The sequence below is a fragment of the Condylostylus longicornis genome, unplaced genomic scaffold, assembly GCF_029603195.1.
Source record: "Condylostylus longicornis isolate FDR11 unplaced genomic scaffold, ASM2960319v2 ptg000044l, whole genome shotgun sequence".
Lineage (NCBI taxonomy): Eukaryota > Metazoa > Arthropoda > Insecta > Diptera > Dolichopodidae > Condylostylus > Condylostylus longicornis.
In genome coordinates this window covers 13518355-13541330 of record NW_026578013.1, presented here as the reverse complement: position 1 = coordinate 13541330, position 22976 = coordinate 13518355, and the positions used below count along the sequence as shown (strand labels likewise).

The 22976-nt window shown below is 28.3% G+C and overlaps 4 protein-coding genes across 4 annotated transcripts; 1 reads left to right on the top strand and 3 right to left on the bottom strand.

Annotated features, from left to right (window-relative positions):
* The first annotated feature begins 4755 nt into the window (after nucleotides 1-4755).
* Nucleotides 4756-7059, top strand: LOC129610315 (transcription factor grauzone-like). Its single transcript, XM_055522854.1, has 6 exons — nucleotides 4756-4880; nucleotides 4986-5316; nucleotides 5406-5826; nucleotides 5893-6102; nucleotides 6158-6545; nucleotides 6607-7059. Exons 1-6 carry the CDS (start codon nucleotides 4770-4772, stop codon nucleotides 6790-6792), a joined length of 1647 nt encoding a protein of 548 aa, XP_055378829.1. The 5' UTR covers nucleotides 4756-4769; the 3' UTR covers nucleotides 6793-7059.
* A 236-nt stretch (nucleotides 7060-7295) lies between these two features.
* LOC129610434 (zinc finger BED domain-containing protein 5-like) lies at nucleotides 7296-9574 on the bottom strand. Its single transcript, XM_055523004.1, has 4 exons — nucleotides 8896-9574; nucleotides 8560-8819; nucleotides 7931-8189; nucleotides 7296-7303 (listed from the first exon to the last, which is right to left on the bottom strand). The coding sequence occupies exons 1-4, from the start codon at nucleotides 9572-9574 to the stop codon at nucleotides 7296-7298; spliced, it is 1206 nt and encodes a 401-aa protein (XP_055378979.1).
* Nucleotides 9575-12868: 3294 nt separating this feature from the next.
* LOC129610319 (transcription factor grauzone-like) lies at nucleotides 12869-14928 on the bottom strand. The gene is made up of 6 exons (XM_055522858.1): nucleotides 14778-14928; nucleotides 14407-14725; nucleotides 13979-14321; nucleotides 13686-13889; nucleotides 13224-13611; nucleotides 12869-13139 (listed from the first exon to the last, which is right to left on the bottom strand). The coding sequence occupies exons 1-6, from the start codon at nucleotides 14883-14885 to the stop codon at nucleotides 12954-12956; spliced, it is 1548 nt and encodes a 515-aa protein (XP_055378833.1). The 5' UTR covers nucleotides 14886-14928; the 3' UTR covers nucleotides 12869-12953.
* A 4963-nt stretch (nucleotides 14929-19891) lies between these two features.
* On the bottom strand, nucleotides 19892-22283 carry LOC129610294 (uncharacterized). The gene is made up of 2 exons (XM_055522828.1): nucleotides 21507-22283; nucleotides 19892-21230 (listed from the first exon to the last, which is right to left on the bottom strand). Exons 1-2 carry the CDS (start codon nucleotides 21840-21842, stop codon nucleotides 20142-20144), a joined length of 1425 nt encoding a protein of 474 aa, XP_055378803.1. The 5' UTR covers nucleotides 21843-22283; the 3' UTR covers nucleotides 19892-20141.
* Nucleotides 22284-22976: the final 693 nt, after the last annotated feature.

The window sequence follows — 22976 nt, the reverse complement described above, 5'->3', positions numbered from 1 at the left end:
GTAGCGCATCAAAAACAAAAATTCTGACTTTGATGAGCTGTATCTCGAGAACTATCGCTCAAATCAAATTAATTATAAAACCAAAAATAAAGAACAATCAATCGCCAGTAAAAGCTCTCAATGATAACTCTAAGTTGTATGGACTCATATACAACTTGTTATTTTTATTCATATACAACTTGTAGAAATGTAGTGAAATAAATAAAAATAAAAAAAAAATATTTCATAGCTCATTCGTATTGGTATTACTGTATGGGGTGGGAACACATATCCTAGACTAATTTGCATGAGCTACAAAAAATACAAAATCAAACTATAAAAAATCTATATGGGCTTGTGTAAACAACACCTACGACAAATATGCACAAAATTCTATCTAGAAAAAATACTTTGCACGATAACTTTTAATCACACGATAAATTCAAATACAACTCTAAACAAACAGAATGCTTGCAGGATTAAGATATGAATCTATTTACAATATTGTAGTCAAATGTTATAACAATTTACCAACAGAATATAACAAATAGAAAACTACTTATTCAAGCAAAAGTTAAATATGTCATAACTACATTTAATTAGTAAAATTAAATAATCTTTTTTGCGCAATAAAAAATAATTATGCAAAATTATTTATATATGTATTATTATTATAAAAATAAATATGCAAAATTATTATGAAAAAATCAAACCATATACTGTTTGAATAATTTTTACCATCTTTGTACTTGAATTACATTTTTTAGTCATATAATTATGCTATTAAGCACTCTATGCTAGTAGAAGTGCTCTTTTTCAAGTTTATTTCTAATTTTACTGCACCCTTTGTTTAAAAAAGTTGTCTTGTAATACATACTTATATTTATATACTACTTCAGGACGTTTCTCAATCTAAATAGCATCTTTGTTTCTATTTCGTTAGCACACCCTAAAATCTATGTGGCAAGACTTGTGAGACGTGCGTGCCAAATTTTTAAAAATTATATATTTTGTTATGCAAACGTGCCGAGAATCTTTTATAAAGGAATTAAACTGAAAAAGATCTATGTATAACAATTTCCAAAAATTAACTATATTATGTATATACTTACATTCGTATGTATGAACTCGTAAGTATCAAATAATTTTTATTTCAATGAAAAAAAGTGTAAGTAAACGCTTCAACAAGTATAAACGTTTCAGTCGGTATAAACCGGCAGAATAATACCCTGCACTTTGACAATCTGAATTTAAAAATTTGTTTTTGAAATACTAGAATTTGCTTTCTTTGTTAAATGGCAATTACCCAAACCTGTTAAACCACTCATTAGAAACTTCCCGGATATTATGTCTAACCCATAAGTGGACACAAAATCATTAATCTAGCTTTAATATTTTTCCAAATATTTAAAATTTTTTTTTGGAGTTGTATGGCAGCTACTTGAATCTGGCAATGATTTGTCATCTAGGCCAAATCAGTGAAGCCAAAAACTTCAGGTAAAGCTCTTTGTTTGTCAAATCGAAAATTGACAATAGTTATAAATGCCAAATGTTGTTTTCTTTTTCTTGGAAAAGTAGCTCGCGTTGGTATAAAAAATAAACAAGGAAAGTTTCATGATTTTAATTTTTAAATTAATCCAGTTTTTGAATGAAAAATTATGAAATATTTAGTATTAACTATTAAAAAAAGAATATTTATTTTATAAAAACTTATAAAAAAAATATAGCATGTGGAAAAAAGAGCAATTTTTTTTGGAAAAAAAGAAAGGTTTCAAATTGTTATTCCCAATTGAAGAAACAAACAGATGTGTTCCACCATATGCATGTGAATATTATTTATTTTAATAAATAAAACAAATATTTGTTCTAATATTGTTTTAATTAGCTCATAACTGATAAATTTATTGAGTTTTTAATTCTGCGAATAAAGCATTTATGTTTGATTTGTTTTAAACTAAAATTACTTCCGATGACATTATTTTACCAGGAGCGGATTTTTTCCTAAGCAAAATTAGTTTGTGTTTAATAAAATTTACCATACTTACGATATTTAAAATGAAATTTTTTATTTGCCTAGAAGTGATTTACCTTATTTAGCTAACAGTTTACCAAGAAATGACAATATAAAAATAAAGTGGTTTACAGAACGAAGAGTAAAAAAAAGTAGACTGAAGAATATTTTATTTCAAATATTTAATCAAATAGTACTATACATAGTAATGTTCATAATATTTTGATTTAAAATATAAAAAGAAATTATATGGCAAATAACGCCAGATGCTTTAATAGTTCGATAAAAAATTTGTTTTTTTTTTAATTTGGACTGTTTTCTTAAAATTTCCCTCTATAGAGCGAAGATTTATAAGAAATATATGAAAACCAAGTCATTTTGTAGAATGCAGAAAGTAAAATAAAATATTCGTGTGAATTATTCATAAAATATATTGTTTTAGAATGAATAAATGTGTGAAGTTCAATTAATTAATGAGGAAGTATACGACAATATTCTATCTACTTTAATCAATAATAACCAAAATATAAAATAAAATTTGTCAAAAAGTACATAATTTTGGAGTCATTTTGTATTCGAAATTCAAAAAATTAATGAAACGTCGTTTCAACAACGTTCCACATTGAAAAATGTTTTGCTAACGTCATCGTCATCAACAAAAAATGCATTGCAAGTAAAACCCAAGGAAGTACAAAGTATAAACAAACAACATATTTACTTTCAAGTAAGGTATTGTAATATAAAAATATGTACATAATATTGAATTTCATTTTATGAATTAAATGAAATTAAAGAGAAAAAAATTAACGAATTATGTTTAAATTTGATTTCTTACAGATATTTTAAATAATAAAAATTTTGAAAATATTTTTAAATATTTTTTATTTTTATTTTAACCCAGCATTTACACATGCAAGTTACTTGCAAGAAAGTTGCAATACATACAAAAATTTTACTAACACATTGAAATATTTCTACTTGCTTGTTTACTTGCAGTTCAACTTGCAAGAAAATTTTGCTGCCAGTAATTTGAGCAAGTAATTTGACATATTGAGAAATTCACAAAAAAAAATTTGTTGTTTTGATTTTTTTTTTTTTTTTAATTTAAAATTTTTGAATTTTGTTTTGAAAAAATTAAACTTAGCAAACTTATGGTTTCTAAAATTTATAAACAATTATATATATTGCTAGTTGTTTTCTTCTCAAAGACATTTTCAAAAATTAACTTGCTAAACGCCTACGTCATAATAGCAAGTAATTTGACATTTCGAAAAACTAATTGACAATTAATATTATACAAACTTGCATGCAAGTAACTTGTATGTGTAAATGCTGGGTAAAGAGGCCAAATTAAAAAATACGCACTCCTGTTACGACTTTGACAATGCTTGGAATAAAAAAAGAGACAACTAGAAAGAATTTGGCATCATTGTTTTTTCAAGATGCTTCGTTAATAGATACCGTTTAATTTGTAATATGTATTATAATTTTGAAATAGCAAGTTCACCAATTTCTGTTTGATTGACGTTCATGTCGTTTAATTTTTGGGAAAGTTAGTGTAAAGAAATTCAGTGTAAATAAATCGTGTATACATTTATTACTTCCTCTTTGGCTGTACGTATAGTCAAAAAGAAATTAAGAAATGAGCAATAAATCACCAAACTGATTTTTTAAATTTTTTTTATTAATAAGCTACGCTCCTAAATTTTGCTTGTTTTGTTTATATTTTTATACTTTCAATTTAAACTTGACGATGGTCGGGGTTGAGAAAGAGGCTTACTAGAGATTTTTGGCTTCACTCTATTTTTTTTCCAATACGCAATTTCTAAAAACTGAAAGTGAGATATGTAAGTACAGTCAAAAACATTCGATCCTTTAATAATTCTAGCTGGTTGGTCTGAAGTACCACAGCTGCTATAAGTAATACAGACTGAGACAATGGACACCGGGAGAGGTTTCGTTTTTTGACGTTTACACATTATACAAGTTTAAATTACATACTTAAATTTTAACCTTTATTGTTCCTATCTCTGTTAAAAACGGAATAAATCAAGTTTAAAAAAAGCAACATTTTGAAATAAAACACTGTTCCATTGATTATTGAAATTCACACAAATAATACATTTTAGCAAAATATGCAACGGCAAAAAAAGTATTTACGTAGATAATAGTTAATACATATTTGAAGTTTTCTTTTGATGTTCAGTTTCCTTGATAACTTTAATCGAATGATTTTGTAAGATATGCATATTATGCATATACATAATATATACATATGTACGTAATTTTAAGTAGAAATATTAAACCTTTCAAAGATGAAATATATTTCATATAAACCTTAAGTTCAAAATTATTTCACAAATTTATAATTAGATAATACCGATATCTTTTTAAATTTGTAAATGGTTATAAATTTTTGGAAGACTTTGTTGTTTTTTAAATTTTCGTTGAACATAAAAAAATTTTTTTAAAAATTAAAAAAAATCCTAAAATGCTTTTTTAAACATTTGAAATAAAACGGTCATTCTATGTCAAAATGTCAAATTTGTTTTTTATTACAAAATGTCAAACAAATTATTTTTTTTTAGAATACATATGTAAAATTCTTAAATTCTATTTGTTTTTCTTAAGTATAATATTTCTTTTATTAAAAAGTAAACATACTGGCTAAGGGTAATTTAAGGAATGAAAAAAGCCCTTTTTAAAAAATTATACATTAGTGAAATATTGAATCTGCTATTAATGTGAAATGAATTGATTTTTAAGTTTCCATATAAAAATGATTTGCCGAATATGTTTGAGAAATTCTGATAAATACTTTGGTTTTTTTGATGAAGAGGGAATTAAAGTAAAGGCAGCAGAAATTATAGCGAAATATTTTTGGTTTGAAGTAAGTTGGAAATTTAATCAACTCAACTTTTTAAAATTATACAAAGATAGTAAAATGACCAGTGAGAAAAACAAATCCTTTTTTAAATATGTAATACTTTTCTAGCCAAAACTAGATGATGACATCTCTAACAGTATTTGTATAATATGCTGGTCAATCATAAAGAATTTTCATGAGCTCTATATTGAAGCAGAAGCAGCAAACTCATCGTGGATTCCTGCTTTGAATTCTATAAAAGAAGATCCGAGTTATGATGATGTTGGTACTGAATATGGTGTCTCAATTGGAGAGGATAGAGATGAAGATCTTGGTAATTATAAAATTAAAGAGGAATCTGAAACTAGTATATCTTGCAAGACTATTAGTGGAGAAGATGATGAGAAAAGTCAACCTGATCTAACTATATCGGAAAAAGATGAATCAAAATACGAAAACGGTAGGTAGACAATAATTTTTTACATTAAAACTAGGTGGGTTTCTAATCTATACACTTTTAATTTAAAAAAAATAATTTAAATATTCCAGTACAAAAGCAAGAATGTAAAACGGACATTATAATTGAAACATTAGAACAGACAAAAAAAAGGAAAAGGGGACGCCCTTCCGGGAGTAAAACCATAAGAAAAAAATTGAAAAAAAAGGTAAAATCGCACGATAGTTTAGAGAATGATAAAGAAAAGTTAACACAGAAGTATCAGAAAAAGAGTCCTGAAGAAATGGCTGCGCTTCATGAAAGATTAGCTGAGGGTGACATAATGATTGCAAACTTTACCAAAATAATATGTAATGTGTGTTCTGTAGAGCTTCCAAACTTTACAAGTCTAAAAACTCATAGTACATTTGTTCATAAACAAAAAGGTTTTATAATTTGCTGTGATAAAAAATATTTTAAAAGGAGCAAGCTTGTTGATCACATTGAAAAACATGTTAATCCGGACAAATATAAGTAAAATTGTTTTTGCTAGTCTTTAAAATTGTTTTTGTCTTACCTACCTATATAATTTGTCTTTAGATGTCACCTTTGCAACAAAATATCTATGACAAGATGGACTTTGAAAATGCATATGTTTAACGTTCATAAAGCAGTTAAAACTGAGAGTTTGTTGCATCACTGTACATTTTGCGGTAAAGGGTTTAAGTTGAAAAGCGTTTTGCTCCGGCATCAACTAGTTCATGTTCCTGAAGAAGAAAGAAAATTTAAGTGCTCTCAATGTGACAAATCGTAATTTGTATTAAACGTTGAGTTATTCAGTTAAATTAGCAATTATTTGTTTTAGATATCCTTCTCAAGGAACTTTAAATCATCACGTTCGCACGTATCATGACAAAAGATATTCTGGAATGTGTGATATATGTGGCAAAACGTACAACAATAAACAAGATGTTAAACGTCACAGACTTGAAGTACATGAAGGTGCAGAGCGTATGAAATATAAATGCAAATATTGTGATCTTCAATTTACTACAAAATATCTTTGCAACAGACATAAATTTGAAGAACATGAACATCAAAATCAAATTATCGAACATAAATGTAAGACATGCAACAAGATTTTATCAAATTCTGAAGCACTTAAGAGCCATATTCAGTATGCACATAGGGCCAAACCCAAATTTGAATGCAGTTTATGTGGGAAAAACTTTAAGAGGGAACTTGTATTAAAAGTATATTTTTTTTAAATTTTTCTAAAAATATAAAGCTTATATTTATATAAACGATTTTAAGGAACATATGGCAGCTCACACTGGTCAGCCTTTATATGCTTGCCCACATTGTCCAAAAACTTTTACACACAGTTCGAATATGCATCATCATAGAAAGCGTGTGCACCCTATTGAATTTGAAGAAGCTCGCTTATTAAAAGATGATAAAAAGGAATCGTGGTGTAAAATGACAGCTTTAGCGAATTGAAAGTATAAGTATTTAGAAGAAAGTATAAGAAAGTATTTAGAGGAAATCTTAAGAAAAGCTTCAAATACTAAGTAAGAACAAGGGAAAATACATTATTACAAAGCCAACTTGTAAGCTGATCAATATGCACCGATTTATCGACAGGTATACAAAGTTAGTTTCAAAATTAAAACATTTAATTTTTTTGTAAATTTTCTGTTGATTATAATTTTATGACAAATATTTTATACTATAATTTAAGAATAAATCACGGAAATAGTATTGTAAAGAAAATAAAGCCGTTTTAATTTTTGTTCTGATATGCTCTGAGGCTCAAGGCTTTATGTTTAAAATATGTATTTAATGTTGATTGAAAATTTGATATGAAATAATTGTAGTCTTGGGATGAAAAAGTCTTCCAATAATATTTCGTGTAATTCAATACGACGAACCATACATTAAGCGGCAAATTATTTGTTTTCATTTCCATATGCAAACAAATATTTGAGTTAAACTAGTTCGAGTTATGTTTCTGTGAATACAAAAAACTGTTCATCAATCATATTTGCCAGGTTTGCCATTTACTTCAGTTGTGTTAATTTTTTTCTTGTTTTCTTTTGCAGCATAAAAGCCCATTTAATTTGTTAATAAATAGAAAAATTTTCATTACCTCTATTCAAAGAATCATTGTGTAGACCAGGGATGGCAAATAGGGTTTGATCAAAGTGCCAAAATTTGGGGAAATTTATTGTCACACTTTTTCCCGTGCCAGCACAGTACCAAGTACAGGTATGGTTAGGTAAATACAATATTATGACAAGTTGTAATAATATTTATTTATACATATTATAGTTCAAGGTATAAAAATTAATAAATACAGATAGAAAAAATATTAATTTAATTTTTTATCAGAAACTTTTTGTTTCATATTACTTGCAAGAGTTTTTATGTCGGGCTGGTACATTGTTGACTGCAGAGTAATACATGCTGCCGAATCTTCCTCTGTTAATCTGTTTCTAGTCTTTGAATGTACATGATTCAAAACGGAAAAAAGACTTTCGCAAGAGTAAGTGGAAGAGAAAATCGTTAACAACGAGATTGCTAATTTTTTGACAGAATAAAAGGTATCTGGTATACTTCCAAGCTTCTAAAATTTTACTTTCCATGAAACATTCTGATTCCACATTTTGGGATCGATGGCTTTCTAAATCTTCAACAAGCTTCCGCATATTCACAAATTTATTTACCCAAATTGGATTGGATTGCAGATCAATAATTTGCATTTCTAAATTATCTAATCGCATCCAATTAAGGAGGTTATTGTCACAATCTTGCATATCAAATAAATCTGGGTAATTAATAATTTTTAAAATATTTTCGATCCTTTTAAAATCGAGAAATCTTTGTGCAAACTGTTGCTTAATAGAAACAAGAATATTTGTAAATTCATAGGTGAAATTCCAATTAGTTTTTTCAAAAATGTGTATTTCATCAAAAAAAACTTTTAGTTTTTGGAAATATTCAAATTTTCCAGATTCGATATCTCTAATGAAAATATCTAGTGTAACTTCAAACCCCTTTATAAGTCCAAACATAACTTCAATCGTCTTTTTTATTTAGAGAGTTTAAATGTAATGTTAAATCAGTGAAAAACATTAATTTTGTTAGCCATTCTATGTCATCAAGTTCTTTAAAATCGACCCTATTGTTTTCACGCAAAAACAGACGTATTTTATCCAAGCAGCTCACAAATTTTTCTAAAGATATGGCCCGGCTCAGCCAACGCACGTTATTGCACATTAAAAGAGTGTCATATCCACAATCGACATCATTTAAAAGTTTTTTAAATTGTCTTTTGTGCATATCACGTGCAACAATAAAGTTTATAATTTTATTAACTTTTTCTGAAACTTCTTTTAAATCGCTAGTACCTACTTTTGCACAAATCATTTGCTGGTGAATGATGCAATGAAATCTTATAATCGGATGTCCAACATGTTCTTGAAATAAATTAACAAACCCTGTTGCCGGACCAGTCATATTAGGTGCTCCATCCGTTGTAATAGAAACAATTTTTTTTTAAATTGAGATTAAGGCTTTTTAATTCATTAACAACAACTTCACAAATATCTGCACCTCTTGTTCTTTCCGGTATATTTGCTAATTTCAACAGCTCCTCGCGTATTTCATTCCCTTTTGAATAACGTGCAAAAATTGCTAATCGGGTAGACGAGTTTATGTCAGTTGTTTCATCCAAACAAATTGAGAAGAAATCGCAACTATTAATATCGGTTTGAAGTTGTTCGGAAATATTAATGCTCATTTTTAAAATTCTTTGTTTAATAGTATTTCTACTCATCTGTAATTCTTGTATTCTTTGGAGAATTTTTTCCTTATTATTGAAATCTTGGAACAAACTGGAAGCAGCTTTTAACATAAGTGTTTTTATAAACGTTCCGTCAGAAAATGGTTTCGAGTGTTTAGCAATCAAATAAGAAATTTCAAAACTCGCTTCTGTTATATTATTAGGAGTTTTCACAAATCTTGAAAACAAATTTGATTGTTTTTCAACATCTTTTAATCGTTGTGATATTAATTCTCTTCTTTCGGCAATATTTTTTTCAGAAATTTCCCTGTGATTAGTTTCAAAATGTCGTTTAATAGAAGATGTTCGACATACAATAACTTCGGAACACAGACCACAACGACTCTTATCTCCATGTTTAATAAAGCCGTAATCAATTGTCCAAGATGGTAAAAAACTGCGAACATCCTGTAGTTTTTGTTTTTTTATTGGTGACATGTTAATGGGGTAAATAATTAAATCTAAAATTACACGATAAAAATTATATATATTTAAATAATGTTTATTTGTTAAATTAGTTCATTACCGAAATCAAGTTTACACCTGTAAAAATATTTAGCATTAGAAATTGGTCGATGTTTTTCATTCACTTTCTATTAGAAGTATTTTCAATTAAAAATAACGGTAAAAAACTAAACACGACACGTGTTGTGTAAACTCAGAAAAACAATTATGACATTCACTCTTGCTAACTTCGCTCCAAATGAAATATGGATAATTTTTCATACCCTAAAAACCACAACTTTTTTGTTTTAAAAAGAAAACTTCAAAGTTTACTATGTTTTTTCTTTTTTGAAATTTTTGAATACTCAATGCATTTTCAAAGCGGTTTGAATTTTTTTTCGTTTTCAATTTTTTTTCAATACTTTACTTACCTAGCATTTACACATACAAGTTACTTGCAAGCAAGTTTGTATAATATTAATTGTCAATTAGTTTTTCCAAATGTCAAATTACTTGCTATTATGACGTAGGCGTTTAGCAAGTTGATTTTTGAAAATGTCTTTGAGAAGAAAACAACTAGCAATATATATAATTGTTTATAAATTTTAGAAACCATAAGTTTGCTAAGTTTAATTTTTTAAAAACAAAATTCAAAAATTTTAAATTAAAAAAAAAAAAAAATCAAAACAACAAATTTTTTTTTGTGAATTTCTCAATATGTCAAATTACTGGCAGCAAAATTTTCTTGCAAGTTGAACTGCAAGTAAACAAGCAAGTAGAAATATTTCAATGTGTTAGTAAAATTTTTGTATGTATTGCAACTTTCTTGCAAGTAACTTGTACGTGTAAATGCTGGGTTAGTGAAGTGAAAAAAAAACAAAAATAAAAAGAATATAACATTTGAATATGTTTGGTTTTGAATATTTGTCATTTCGCTATTAGGAAATTATCATTTTTAGGAAATTTTTCATTCAATCAATTTTTCAACGAGTTTTTAGATTTTTTATTAGAAAAAAAATCTATATAAAAATTTGTCGAGGCACAACTATAACGTGCCATCAAATTTTTTTTCCGTGCCAAGTTTGGCACGCGTGCCCTTTAATTGCCATCCATGGTGTAGACCATTGACATTAAAATGTCAATAAATAAACTGAAATATATTCATAAATTTTTTTTATTAAAAATAAAATTATACAGTCAACCAGTTATTTGTTTTTTAATATATATTGGTATACATATTATTTTTGTATACAATATAAAAATAAAATATTTAAATTTTTTTTTAAAACGCTATTCAAAGTTTAAATTTTTTTTACCGACATATTGCTTTCCGTTTTAGAGACTTAATAACTTTTTTTTTCTTAAGGTATAACAGTAAAAAACAAGGAGATATGCGTGTCATACCCAATACCTTGCAAATGGAACGGCTTTTGAACATATACTAAATAAAATGAGGACACTTAAAAATTCCATAAAAAAAAATATGTAAATCGGAATTTTATTGGCGCGGAATACTCTAAAAAAAAATTTTTTTTTGGTGGCCTGATAGATACAACATATATTCGGCTTTAGCTAATGTCAACGTAATATCTCATACTTTGTTGATTCACATACTTGAAATAACAAATTTCTGCCACCCGTAGGCAAAATTCTTGGCATCTGTCATTCGTGATCCCATCACTTGGCGTAATGAGTTGTTATTCAAAAATTTTAAGTTTTTCAGAATAAAACAACTTCAAAATTTGAAAATCCTATACTTGTAATTGACATCGTAAGATATCATTTTCATCGAAAAATTTATATTTTTTTTAAATAAACTTCAAAGCTTCACTAAAAAAAAACGTTTAAACACGGTTAATGAAGCTTGGTCAATCGTCTCCTAAAATTTTTACCGTGTACATAATCGGAATAATGTGCTGTAGATAGATAATAACAAATGATCGCAATTGAAATTAATTCGCTAAACAAATTGATTTTATTTAAATTTACCGTACCAGTCCCATATGAAATATCAACATGGAACATAAATGTCTCTTTCTGTTTAAGTTGTGAATCAATGATTCTTTGCTCTCAACTTAGTTCTAAAACTAGTGAGTAGTGAGTTATTAAAAACCGGAATTAATCGGTTCCTTTTCTCTTTCTCGCAACAGCTGTAAAACAGCGGATGCAAGATGATTCAATTTTCTAACATCAGAAAAAGCTCCGTTATATTCTTGTTTTCGAAGGTTTTTCGTTAGAAAAGTATCACATTTATGTAGTGTTAGAGAACTGTCGATATATTGGACCATCGATATTTTCGATATATCGTCGCAAAACTATCGCGATATATCGATAGTTTCATAACGCAACTTGCTGTATTGTATAATGCAGTCGGTTTCCTGGCATTATGCCGTATTGTTTTATTTTTTTTTATTATTTTGTATGGTCTCCATTTAATTTGTAAAAAGCATATAATAGTGATATATACATGATAGTGTGGTTATAATCAAACATGGAATGAATAGAACAAGTATATAATTAATATTATTTAAAAAATATCGACTATATTTAGACTTATCAGCGGTTTACACAAGCATTGTAATATTAACATTAAATATTTTTATTATTTAATAAATATTTTGCTTTTGTTAACTTTTCATTCTTTATTTTATCGATAAAAAATCGTTTATTGTTTTAAAATTTTCTAACTTGTCATATGCTTAAACCAAAAATTTTTTTTTGCCGGTTGCTAATAAACTGGCAAGTTGAGATATTTTAGAATATTAGTAAAATTATTGTATACATTCAAATATTTATGCCAACAGCTCGTTTATGTAAACCCTCAGTTAAAATCGGTATTCAAACGGCATGTTGTGTGTTAAACTCCAATTTTGACATAGTTTTTTCTCTTGTTCATTCTAAAGAAAAAATATTAAGAACTCAATGCCAACTTCAATTCACGTCTTCACGGAATATATGAAATAAAATAAGAGAACATAGAATTAGAAATCAAAATTTCTCAAACTTCACTCATATAAGTAAATTTGAATGTTAATTAGCGTGTACGTTTAAAAATAACGTTACGGAATTCATGAAATTCAAAACCATATTCCGTTCTTGTCCATTCGATAGTTATTAACTATCGATAGTTTTGATGTTGTCATCGATAGTTCTCCATGTAGTTATAGTGCAATTCAAGTCAAGCTTTGCTCAAATCATGTACATAGTTCAAAAATGACATACAACCTATGACATTGTAAATAGAAAAAACAAAATTAAAGTTTTGTGACAAATTTCTACTCAAAAAATTGCAGTTTTTTTTATTAGAAGAAAATACTTGCACATGTCATTACATTTCGTATGACTAAAAGTTTTATCAATTGGTAACCAAAATTTATTTTGTAATTGATGTTAATTGCGTCCATGGTTGTTTTTTACTTTCTTTCCATTGTTTAGCTACCTCAAATTCCGTGGGATGAGCATGCTTTCTATGATGATGCATATTTGCATTATGAGTGAATGTTTTTGGACAATGTGGACAAATGTATAAAGGTTCTCCCGTATGTGTGGCTGTATGTTCCTTTTGTCAAAAGAAGAAAAACACCATGAAGAAGTTTATTTAAATATAGTACTTCAAAAAAAAATTGTGTTAAATCAAACAAACCTTTAGGGATAATTCAGTCTTAAATTGCTTGTCGCAAAATGTGCAATGAAATTTAGCTATTCTTTTATGAACTTTTTCTACGTGGCGTTTTAATGCTTCAGAATTAGCTGAAATTTTATTGCATATTCTACAAGTATTATCTACTTTTTTATTTGGGTCTCCATGAACTTCAGTTTTGTGATTGTAATACTGATATTTAGTTGAAAATTCTTCCGAACAAATTTTGCATTTTACTTTAGATTTCTTAACACCTTCATGAACAGTCATTCTATGTCGGTTTGCATCTTCTTTATTTGTATATGTTTTCCCACAAATATCACAAGTACCAGCATACCGCTTATCGTGTATTATTCTTATGTGTTGAAATAGTAAACTTTGCACAGGATACCTATAAATAAAAAAAATAAAAAAAAAATCATGCATAGAACTACAGTGTAATTATCACATATAATTTTTCTGTACGTTTTTCCACATTGTTCGCATTTAAACTTTTTTTGTTCTTCCGGGATATGTATCAAAGCATGACGTGTCAGAACATCTTTGTGCTTAAATGCTTTTCCACATTCAGCACATTGGTAACAATCATTTGGATCACTTTCATGCATTCTAAAGATGTGACCTTTTAAAGTTCGACGGGAATTGCATGTCTTTCCGCATATTGAGCATCTAAATTAAATAATGTATGTACATATTTATTGGAATTTATAAAAAAATATGTACTCAATAATTTTTTCAAAAACAAATAGGTGTATTACTTAAAGCTCTCAGGATTTAAATGTTTCCCGATATGATCTACAAGCCAACTTCTTTTAAAAAATTTCTTATTGCAGCATATGACATAACCATTTTCGTTGTGAACTGATTTAAAATGCCTTTTCAAATTCGAGAAATTTCGTTCCTCTTTTGAACAAATATCGCAAGCCATTTTTATAAAGTTTGTGATCATTTTATCTTCCTCATGAAATCTATTTCCTGTCTTTTCAGCTGAGCTCTTTTGTTTTGCTTCAGGAGTAGCTTTTTTACTGGTTTTCTTTCTAGCAGTTGGAGTGACTTTTTTTTTTAATTTCTTTCTATTTTGACAATTCAATTGGTCTGTTTCTGAAATATTTGCAAGTCGGTTAAGTTTCAAGATAATTCATTGAAATGAATTAGAATACATACATACATATTTTCAAATTCATACCTTCTATAGACACAAATCCGTCAGTACTGTTTTCTTCGTCTTTGCATTTAATTTCTTCCCAATGAAAATTCGGTGCTGATATATGCACATTATCAGAATTGAATGGTTGAAGGTCATCCACACTCTTGTTGAGGGTTAAGCTTTTGTACTCATGCTTAATTTGAAACTCGTCGTTATCATCAAATTTTGCAAGATCTTTTTTTAATAGGTTTAGATTCTTATGTTTTTTCTCAACTTCCTCATACAATATGTGAAAATTTTTAATAACATTCCAACAAGTTTCACAAATGAAATTTGTATGCGAGTCCTTTTCGTCCGGCTAGAGTTAATTGTTTACTTTAAAAGTAAATAAAACTAAAAATTTATTTTACCTTAAACCAAAAATATTTTTCAATTATATCACATATTTTTTCTTCTTCATTTTCATTAAAAATATTAAAACCATTATTGGAATACTCTAAACATAATCTGCAAATCATAATTTTGTTAAATTAAAATCAGCAGTAAGCATAGGAATCTATATTATAATTAGCTTTGTTTTTAAAATTAAACATATGATTTTGAGTGACAATTTAAATAATTAGTAACGGTATATATAACAAAAATAAGGAATGACGTTGTTACCATAGACTGATTAAATTAATAGACTGGCCAAAATACTTCTCTTTTTTATACCCTACACTTCGTGAAGGGTATATCAACTTTAATATGGAGTTTGTAACTACTTGAAGGAGTCATCTGCGATATGTAAATATACATATATATTCTTGCTCAGCGTAAAATTATGCGTTGATTTAGAAATGTCCGTCCGTCCGACCGTACCTCCGATCGAATTCAACAACGAATAATGCAATGGACACCAAACTTTCACAAGTTGTTTCTTTTATGCCAAGGACGAACCCTATTGTAATTGGGCTAATTCGGACGACGGGTTCGGGTAGCTGCCAAACAACTCAAAGAGTTTATTTTAAATATTTCAAAAACTAATAAAGGTATCAATATAAAATTTTGCATACATGTGTCCAATTATATTCTACATATGCTTTAATGGGATAGCTGCACTGGTTCGGGTGGCTGCCATACAACTCCAAAAGTAAATTTTTTATATTCGGCAAAATAATAAAGTCAGATTCATGAAACTTGGCAGTCATGAGTCCAATTATAGGTCAGATATATTTCTGAAGTTTTAGTGGAATTGCTTAACAGGTTCGAATATCTGCCATACAACTCCAGAAGCTAATTTTAAATATTTGGAAAAATAATAAAGTCAAATTCATGAAACTTGGCAGTTGTGTGTCCAGTGTTAGGTCAGATATATTTCTGAAGTTTTGGTTGAATTGCTTGACAGGTTCCAGTGGCTCCTAAACAAGGCTAAAAGCTTACTTTAAATAATTGGAAAAATAATAAAGTCAGATTAATGAAACTTGGCAGTCGTGTGTCCAATTATAGGTCAGAGATATTTCTGAAGTTTTGGTGGAATTGCTTGACAGGTTCGCGTACTTGCCATATAACTCCAAAAACTAATTTTAGATATTTGGAAAAATAATAAAGTGAGGCTTATGAAACTTGGCAGTTGTGTGTCCAGTTATAGGTCAGACATATCAATGAAATTTCTATAGAATGGTTTCACAGGTTTGAATAATTCCTATACAACAACGAAAGGTGCAGGGTATAATTCAATCGGTTTATACCGACTGAAACGTTTTACTTGTTTTTATAATTGGTTTTTCTAACCATTTTCGTAAGTACCTTGGAAGATTATATGCTTTAAATAATCTATCAATTTAGCAGCAAATGTGAAAATTTGAAATGGGACTACTAACACTGAAGAAAACTGTAAAAAGTAGAAGAAAACTGTTAACGAAAACTAAAACTAAAATAAAACTTTTATTTTTTATTGATACTTTATTCTAAAATAAACATTTTATTAGCGTAAAACAATTAATTATTTAACTCGTCGTAAGAACAAAGACAAATATTTTTTACTTTTCTTTGTCATAATAAAAATATAAAATGTTTTAGGGGTAAAAATTTTTGCGGTAAGTACTCTAGAAGAATCTAAAAGTGGGAGCTCAGATGTCTCAATTTTAGGTGGCCTTTATCAGCCTTATTCTACTAGACGCGTCATATTTTTTTGTAACGTCGCACTTTTTTGATACTCTATTAGACGCGAAATGTGACTCGAAAGTTTTTGATTTTAAAATGTGAAAAGGTTAAAGAATAAATTGGAGACAGAAAAAATTATAAAAAATACCTTGACTTCAATAATGCGTTTACAACGTAAACCTTACCAAGTATCATATTCCAAAATATTAAGTAAGAGCTCTTGCCATTGTACACTTTCCCTAAATGCGTTCTATACGTAGTGGATACGCAAAATAAAAGCTAACTGAGTATTCAAAAAATCGAGCACGCTTTTCTTATACATGCCATATAAGCGTTGCCAGAAATAACCAATTAAATAAACGAGCATATATTTTCGCACAGGACTTTAAATTTAAATTTTCAAACAAACATTAAAGTATGTATTAATATTATAAAAATTGTATTCCAAAATGTATCAAAAGCTTTAGCAGTTTTTTTTACAATGCAAAGGTATTTTACAGCTCTGAGACGGTACTACAATTGTATTAATACCGTGCTTAAACTTTTATAAGCTAATATATATGGAGCATTTTGAAAAAACAATGAAACCAAATTTTTTTTTCTAGTTGTCTCTTGCTTTGTTCCGAGAATTGTCAAAGTCGTAACAGGAGCGTATTTATTTTGTTTTCTTATCTGGCACCAACTATAAAATATGTGTAATTTGTAAGAAGGATAAGTTAAATTTTTTTTAAACTAAAAACTAAAAAATCAAATTTGAACAAAACTCCTTATTTTTTTTCTTTTTGAATAAATTTATTTTATGAATTATAAAATTATAACTTTTGGTGAAATATTTGAAATGTGAACTTCTTTATTAATAATCCCAATCCACTTTCTTTTCATTTCATTGTAACTGTAATTATAAAAAAAAGACCAAATTAAAACATTGTATGTATGTCATATTTTATCAAACACAAACTAATTTTCTTTAAAAGAAAATTCGGTCCTGATAAAACTATGTCATTCGAAGTTATTTTTATTTAAAATAAAACAAAAACATGTTTTCTTTGCAAAATTAAAAACTTAATAAAATTACAGATTATGAATTCATCGAAGCACTATTGAATATTTCTTTTATTTATTGATATGAATATTCACATGTATATGTTAAAAAACATTTGGCATTTAATATTGATTTCAGTTTGACAATGCTCGAAGCAAAGAAAGGGACTTGAAGTTTTTGGCTTCACTATGTTTTTTTCAAGATACGATTTTTTAGTGAGTGTAAGCGAGATAGAAACAAAGATGCTCCTTCCTTTAGTATTTCTAATTTGTTAAAATTAAATTTAAGTTTTAAATGAACATCATTTCTTAATTATAGAGGAAGCCACCATAAAAAATGTACTTCTTTTTAAGACTGGCTTCACGACCTGCTTGTATATTAACAATTTATTGTGCAGACTGACTCCTGAGTATTTGCCCGTCAGCAAATTTAGCTTTCTGATTGTGATGTTTAGTTCAATTTTTTTCTTTTTCACATTTTAGTTAGACATCTAATTTTGCTCTTAATTAGGAGTGCTAATTTTCGATCCCTAGAATTTGTTTTTGGCATTTAAGTATCTGCCTATTATAAAATTGTTCCCCAGGCTCTCAAGAGGTATTTTATCCTTAAATTATGTTTTGGCGAACAATAAATAGATGATATCCTATAATCTCTGTTGTTCATATTTATTCTAATGTAAGCAACTGGCATAGTATCTTTTATATTTTTGTATCTATGCTATGTTTGATTTTTCTTTTGTTTATGACTGATGCACCACCTTTAGCTTTATTATCCGGATGGATTGAATGATATTCTTTTAAACAAATCTTTTATATTTACGAAACTTTCATTAGTAAGGTAAGTTTCAGATATTAAGGCAATGTCTATGTTTTCATTGTGTAGGAATACTTTTAATTCTAGAACGAGGCATAAAAGCCCGTTCGCGTTTCAATTCAAAATTCTAATTGCGTCTGCCATTTTAAATAATTATAAGGTTGAGATTGTTTCAATCTTGTCAATTCAAAACAGATGTATTTTTCAGTCTTTTTTGCTCGTCAAGTTTTTTTAATATACTTTCCAAGTTTTTTTCTATATTTATTGCAAGTTTGTTACTTATATTATTTGGAGAATTTATCCGTGCTGTTTGGGCAAATGTAAATTCAAGTATTATTGCATTATTTATGATTTAATTTGGTGTCTTCTTACTAACAGGATCCTCAGAAGAAGCTGGATTTTTCACAGCAATACGTCCAACTACTTTAACTGACATGTCTCTTCTCTTTTGGAGTGGTTTAGCGACAAGACACCCCCGGTAAGTGGCTGGGGGATTTCACAGTTTGCACATTTTGGAGTGAAGCTTCTCGGGATGGGACACTTTTCAGTAAAATGATTTTCGCCAAACTTCACACATTTCAGATTTCTTTTGCAAAATCTATTGGTGTGATAAAAATCTTAGCATGACATGACAAATTAAGAGCACATGTACTAGCTGGAGCTTCCTTAGGATAATTCATTCCCGCTTCAGGAGAGCTTCTGGCTTTTCTTTTTTTCACTGGCCGCTTGGATTGCCTCATACAAGATGCACTGCCCGTCTCAAAACGCGTAAGCTCAGAACTTTCACAATCATCAGACGTCGTGTTTTTAATTTTACTACCTCCACTATTATTTTTGTTGGTCCTGTTATTCTTTGTATTCAGAGAGTTTTTATCTTGCAGCTCCTTGATTTCGGACTGCAGTTTTAGTTCCAGTGCCCCAAGACCAAGTAGTTTGTTTTAAAGGTAATGGGGCCGACCTCAGTAGAGGGTGGATTTGCTAAATAACTTGGTGTATCATCTGGGGTAATATATCCATGTGTTTTTTCCATTGCATAAGATTATTATGTTATTTTATTTTCATGCATAACTAGGTTAATTGTGAAGGTGAGACATAAACGTTTGATGGCAAAGTCGTCTCATCTGCATATTATCAAAGACCATATTTGAATATATCTTTACTCTTACACAAACACAATACTAGTGTCTAAATAATGTTGTAAGCAAGCAAAGCATCATAATTAAAAATAAAGCAAAGTGGATTCACAAATGGTTTTTTAAGTCTCCCTCTTTTTTAATGCAAAATCAGAAATTTCGGTTTTTTTATAGAGCTATAATTATTTGGTGTGTCATACCAAACGGCAGACGAGCTTATAATTTTTTGCGGATAAAAAACACGAATAATTTTGCAATAACAGAGAAAAAAATATTTTGCTTTGACATTTTGATTTAAATGCCACTTTTAAAAAAATTTTTTACACAAGAACAGTACATAAACGTGTCCGTGTAGTTACACACTTATTTATAAACAGAATTGTATGTATGGAGTGTGAAAAATTGTAAAACTCCTATATTTTTATTGGGTCGGATCTTGAGATGAGTACCTCTAAAATAAAATAAATCTTTCTTTTCGTTTTAAATGTTACGTGTTGATTATAGTTTTATCACAAATAAATATTTTATAAAATAGTTTTAAGAATAAATCACAAGAAAAATATTTAATAAAGTCGTTTGTATTTTCGTTTTGATGTAGTTTCTCCCCACATTCGCTTCATACTTCAAATATTAAATGCGCGTCATGTTTGTGTATGTGTCGATTGAAAATTTGCAATGAAATCATTTTCGTCCTGTGATCCAAACAAACCTTCCAATAATAACTCATCAGTTTGAGTATGTTGAGTTATACACGAAGCCGCATTTGTAACATTATCATCATTTCCACATTCAAGCAAACATTGCGTGAAACTAGTTTGGGTTTCCGTGGAAACAAGTAACTCATCATGAGCGCCGGATGTACCATTTGCTTGGTTTATTTCAGTTTTTTTAATTTTCCCTTTATTTTCTTTTGAAGCATAGTAACTTATTTCATTTGTTTTTGAATTAGTTTCACTACAAAACGAATCGTTCGATATAGACCAATTTGTTTGAGTTTGTATATCTGCTAAACAAAGTTCCTGTAAAAAATCGTCGCATGTTTGCGTGTGAGTGTTAGAATAGTGTAATAATTGATCTAGAACCGATGGTATTTCTGTTTGGGTTTCTATATCACATAAATTAGTTTCAGTAACCAGCTGATCGAAACAAGAGTCTTCATAATATGATTGGAAATTATCTTGATTTTGATAAATATCTCTTTCTTGCAAAGATGAAATTACTATTTCCTTAGCCTCTGTTTTTTTGTTTTCAACAACATTTACATTTACTGGACAGATATTTGTATTGTACTGTTCGTTGGAGAATGAGTTTTCTATATTTAACTCATCGGTTTGACTTTCTTGATCTTTAGCCTCAAAAGCCACCTTAACCAAATATATATATTGAATTGGGTTTACCTTTATTTCGCTTAAGTTGATATTTTCATTTGAATACTGTATTTGCATAAATTTTTGTTGAGTTTCTGAACTGTTTTCATTAGTTGGGTTATGATTTTCTATTGGGTTGCTGCTTTGTAATTTTGGTATGGGTACTTTGGTTGCGGTTTTCTTTTCAGTTTCCTCAAATGGTTGATGTTTCTTCCGTTTAGTATGTGTAAGAAGAGCTTCTCTTGTCGTATAATAGTTGCCGCAAGTTCCACATTCGAATTTCTTGCCACATATTATTTCATGGGCACTTTGAATTCCGATTGTTGAAAAAGTTTTTGAACATTTTTTACAGGCAAAAGATTTCTAAAATTTCAACAACATCGATAATTACTTTAATATTATAAAATAAATTTGATTAAAACTTAAATCAAAATTCTAAAAAAGAAATCAAAAATTTTAAAATGAATTGTATACATTTTGAATATACATTTTCCTTTGACGTGATTAGGGGATATGAAAATTTTCTGACAAATTTAAATAATTAATTTTTTTTTGTTTTTCAGTGTAACTAGCTTTTCAATTATACAACTGCGTTTTTATAAAACTGTTCTTGTACGAAATTCGTCACAAAATACTGACCTCTATGTGAACTTTTTGATAGTGCTGTCTGATGTACTTCATATTGGTGAAATATCTTCCACCATTCAAAACTCTTTCATTGTATATGCAGTCTTCTATTGGACAAAAATATAATTTCTGATACTCTTCTTCATTAACCTCTTTTGGCAGAGCCTCCAGCCTTCTACCTTTGCTGCCATTGAAATTTTTATGATGACGAGCTAAATGCATCAGCAAATTTCCTGAGTTTAAGAAAACATTATCACATAACGGGCACTTAACTCGTTTATATGGAACAAGTTCATCTGGGTATGGTGTTATTTTAATGATTTTTTTATTTAGTGATGTCTTTGACATAGTCCGTTTTTTTAAACATATGTTTTCAGTATAATCCAAACTAGATCATCACCACAATTTAAAAATTGTCTTTGAAGTTATTTTGGAAGAAAGACTGTTTAGTAAATTAAATTAAAAAAATTAATTAACATATGTATACATAATATGTAATCAGTTAACCCGATTAACCAGTTTTTGTTTTCAAATGTTCAGTATTTTGTTGTTATTTGTCAGATATCTTCTTTCAGAATTACTTTTTGGTCACATGACAGCTACATACCAGGAAGCTTTGAGAGCGGATTAATTAGTAAGAATAGACAATTGAAATTTGAAAGGCTTCTTTGTTCTTTTTTATTTGAAGCGAGCTAGTGAAACTTCTTTCATCAGTACAAAGATCCACAGTTGATAAAAGATTTATCAAAAAGTGTTATCTAATACATATTTGTGTTCTTTGTTACCTGACTGATAAACATTTGTTTATATTAGCAGTCAGGTAGTATTATAGTGCTACAGAAGCCGTACATTCTTCAACATGTTGATCAACTTGGTTGAGTGGGATACAAAATTGAGCGATAACTAGATATTATATGTATATCTCAACAATTTTGAAAATTGAATGTTGAGGTTAAGTCAAATCAAAATTTTTTTTATTTTTTCAACTTAACCAAGCTGGGCAACATGTTAAATGATATCTGAGTAGTATAAAAGTTGTAAACAAATTTGAAGAGGCAAATGCAATTTATAGCAATTCCAATTAAACATAATGTTTAATTCATTTGTATTCCAAACTTAGGTTAAATTAAATTAAATATAGTCTAATTTCGAACTTAAAAATGATTTCTAATGATTAATATAATAGGAATTATTTGACTTTAGTCTTTTTTTTTATATAAAACTCGAAATGAAAACAATTAGATTTAAAAAAGAAAATTCTGAAATGCCATTTCAATCTATATATATTTATTGATTCGTCTGCTTTACGAGGAGCTGATGTATTTTTTATGGAAATTTGATATATTGATTTTTTTGTGTTATTTTGTGCAACTTTTTTTTCTCTCTGGAAAAGTTGAACAACTTAACTTTAGGACTGAAGTTTTTATAAACGTCAATTGAAATGTCAAAAAAAAACGTTTAAATTTTTTTTTTAATTTGAAT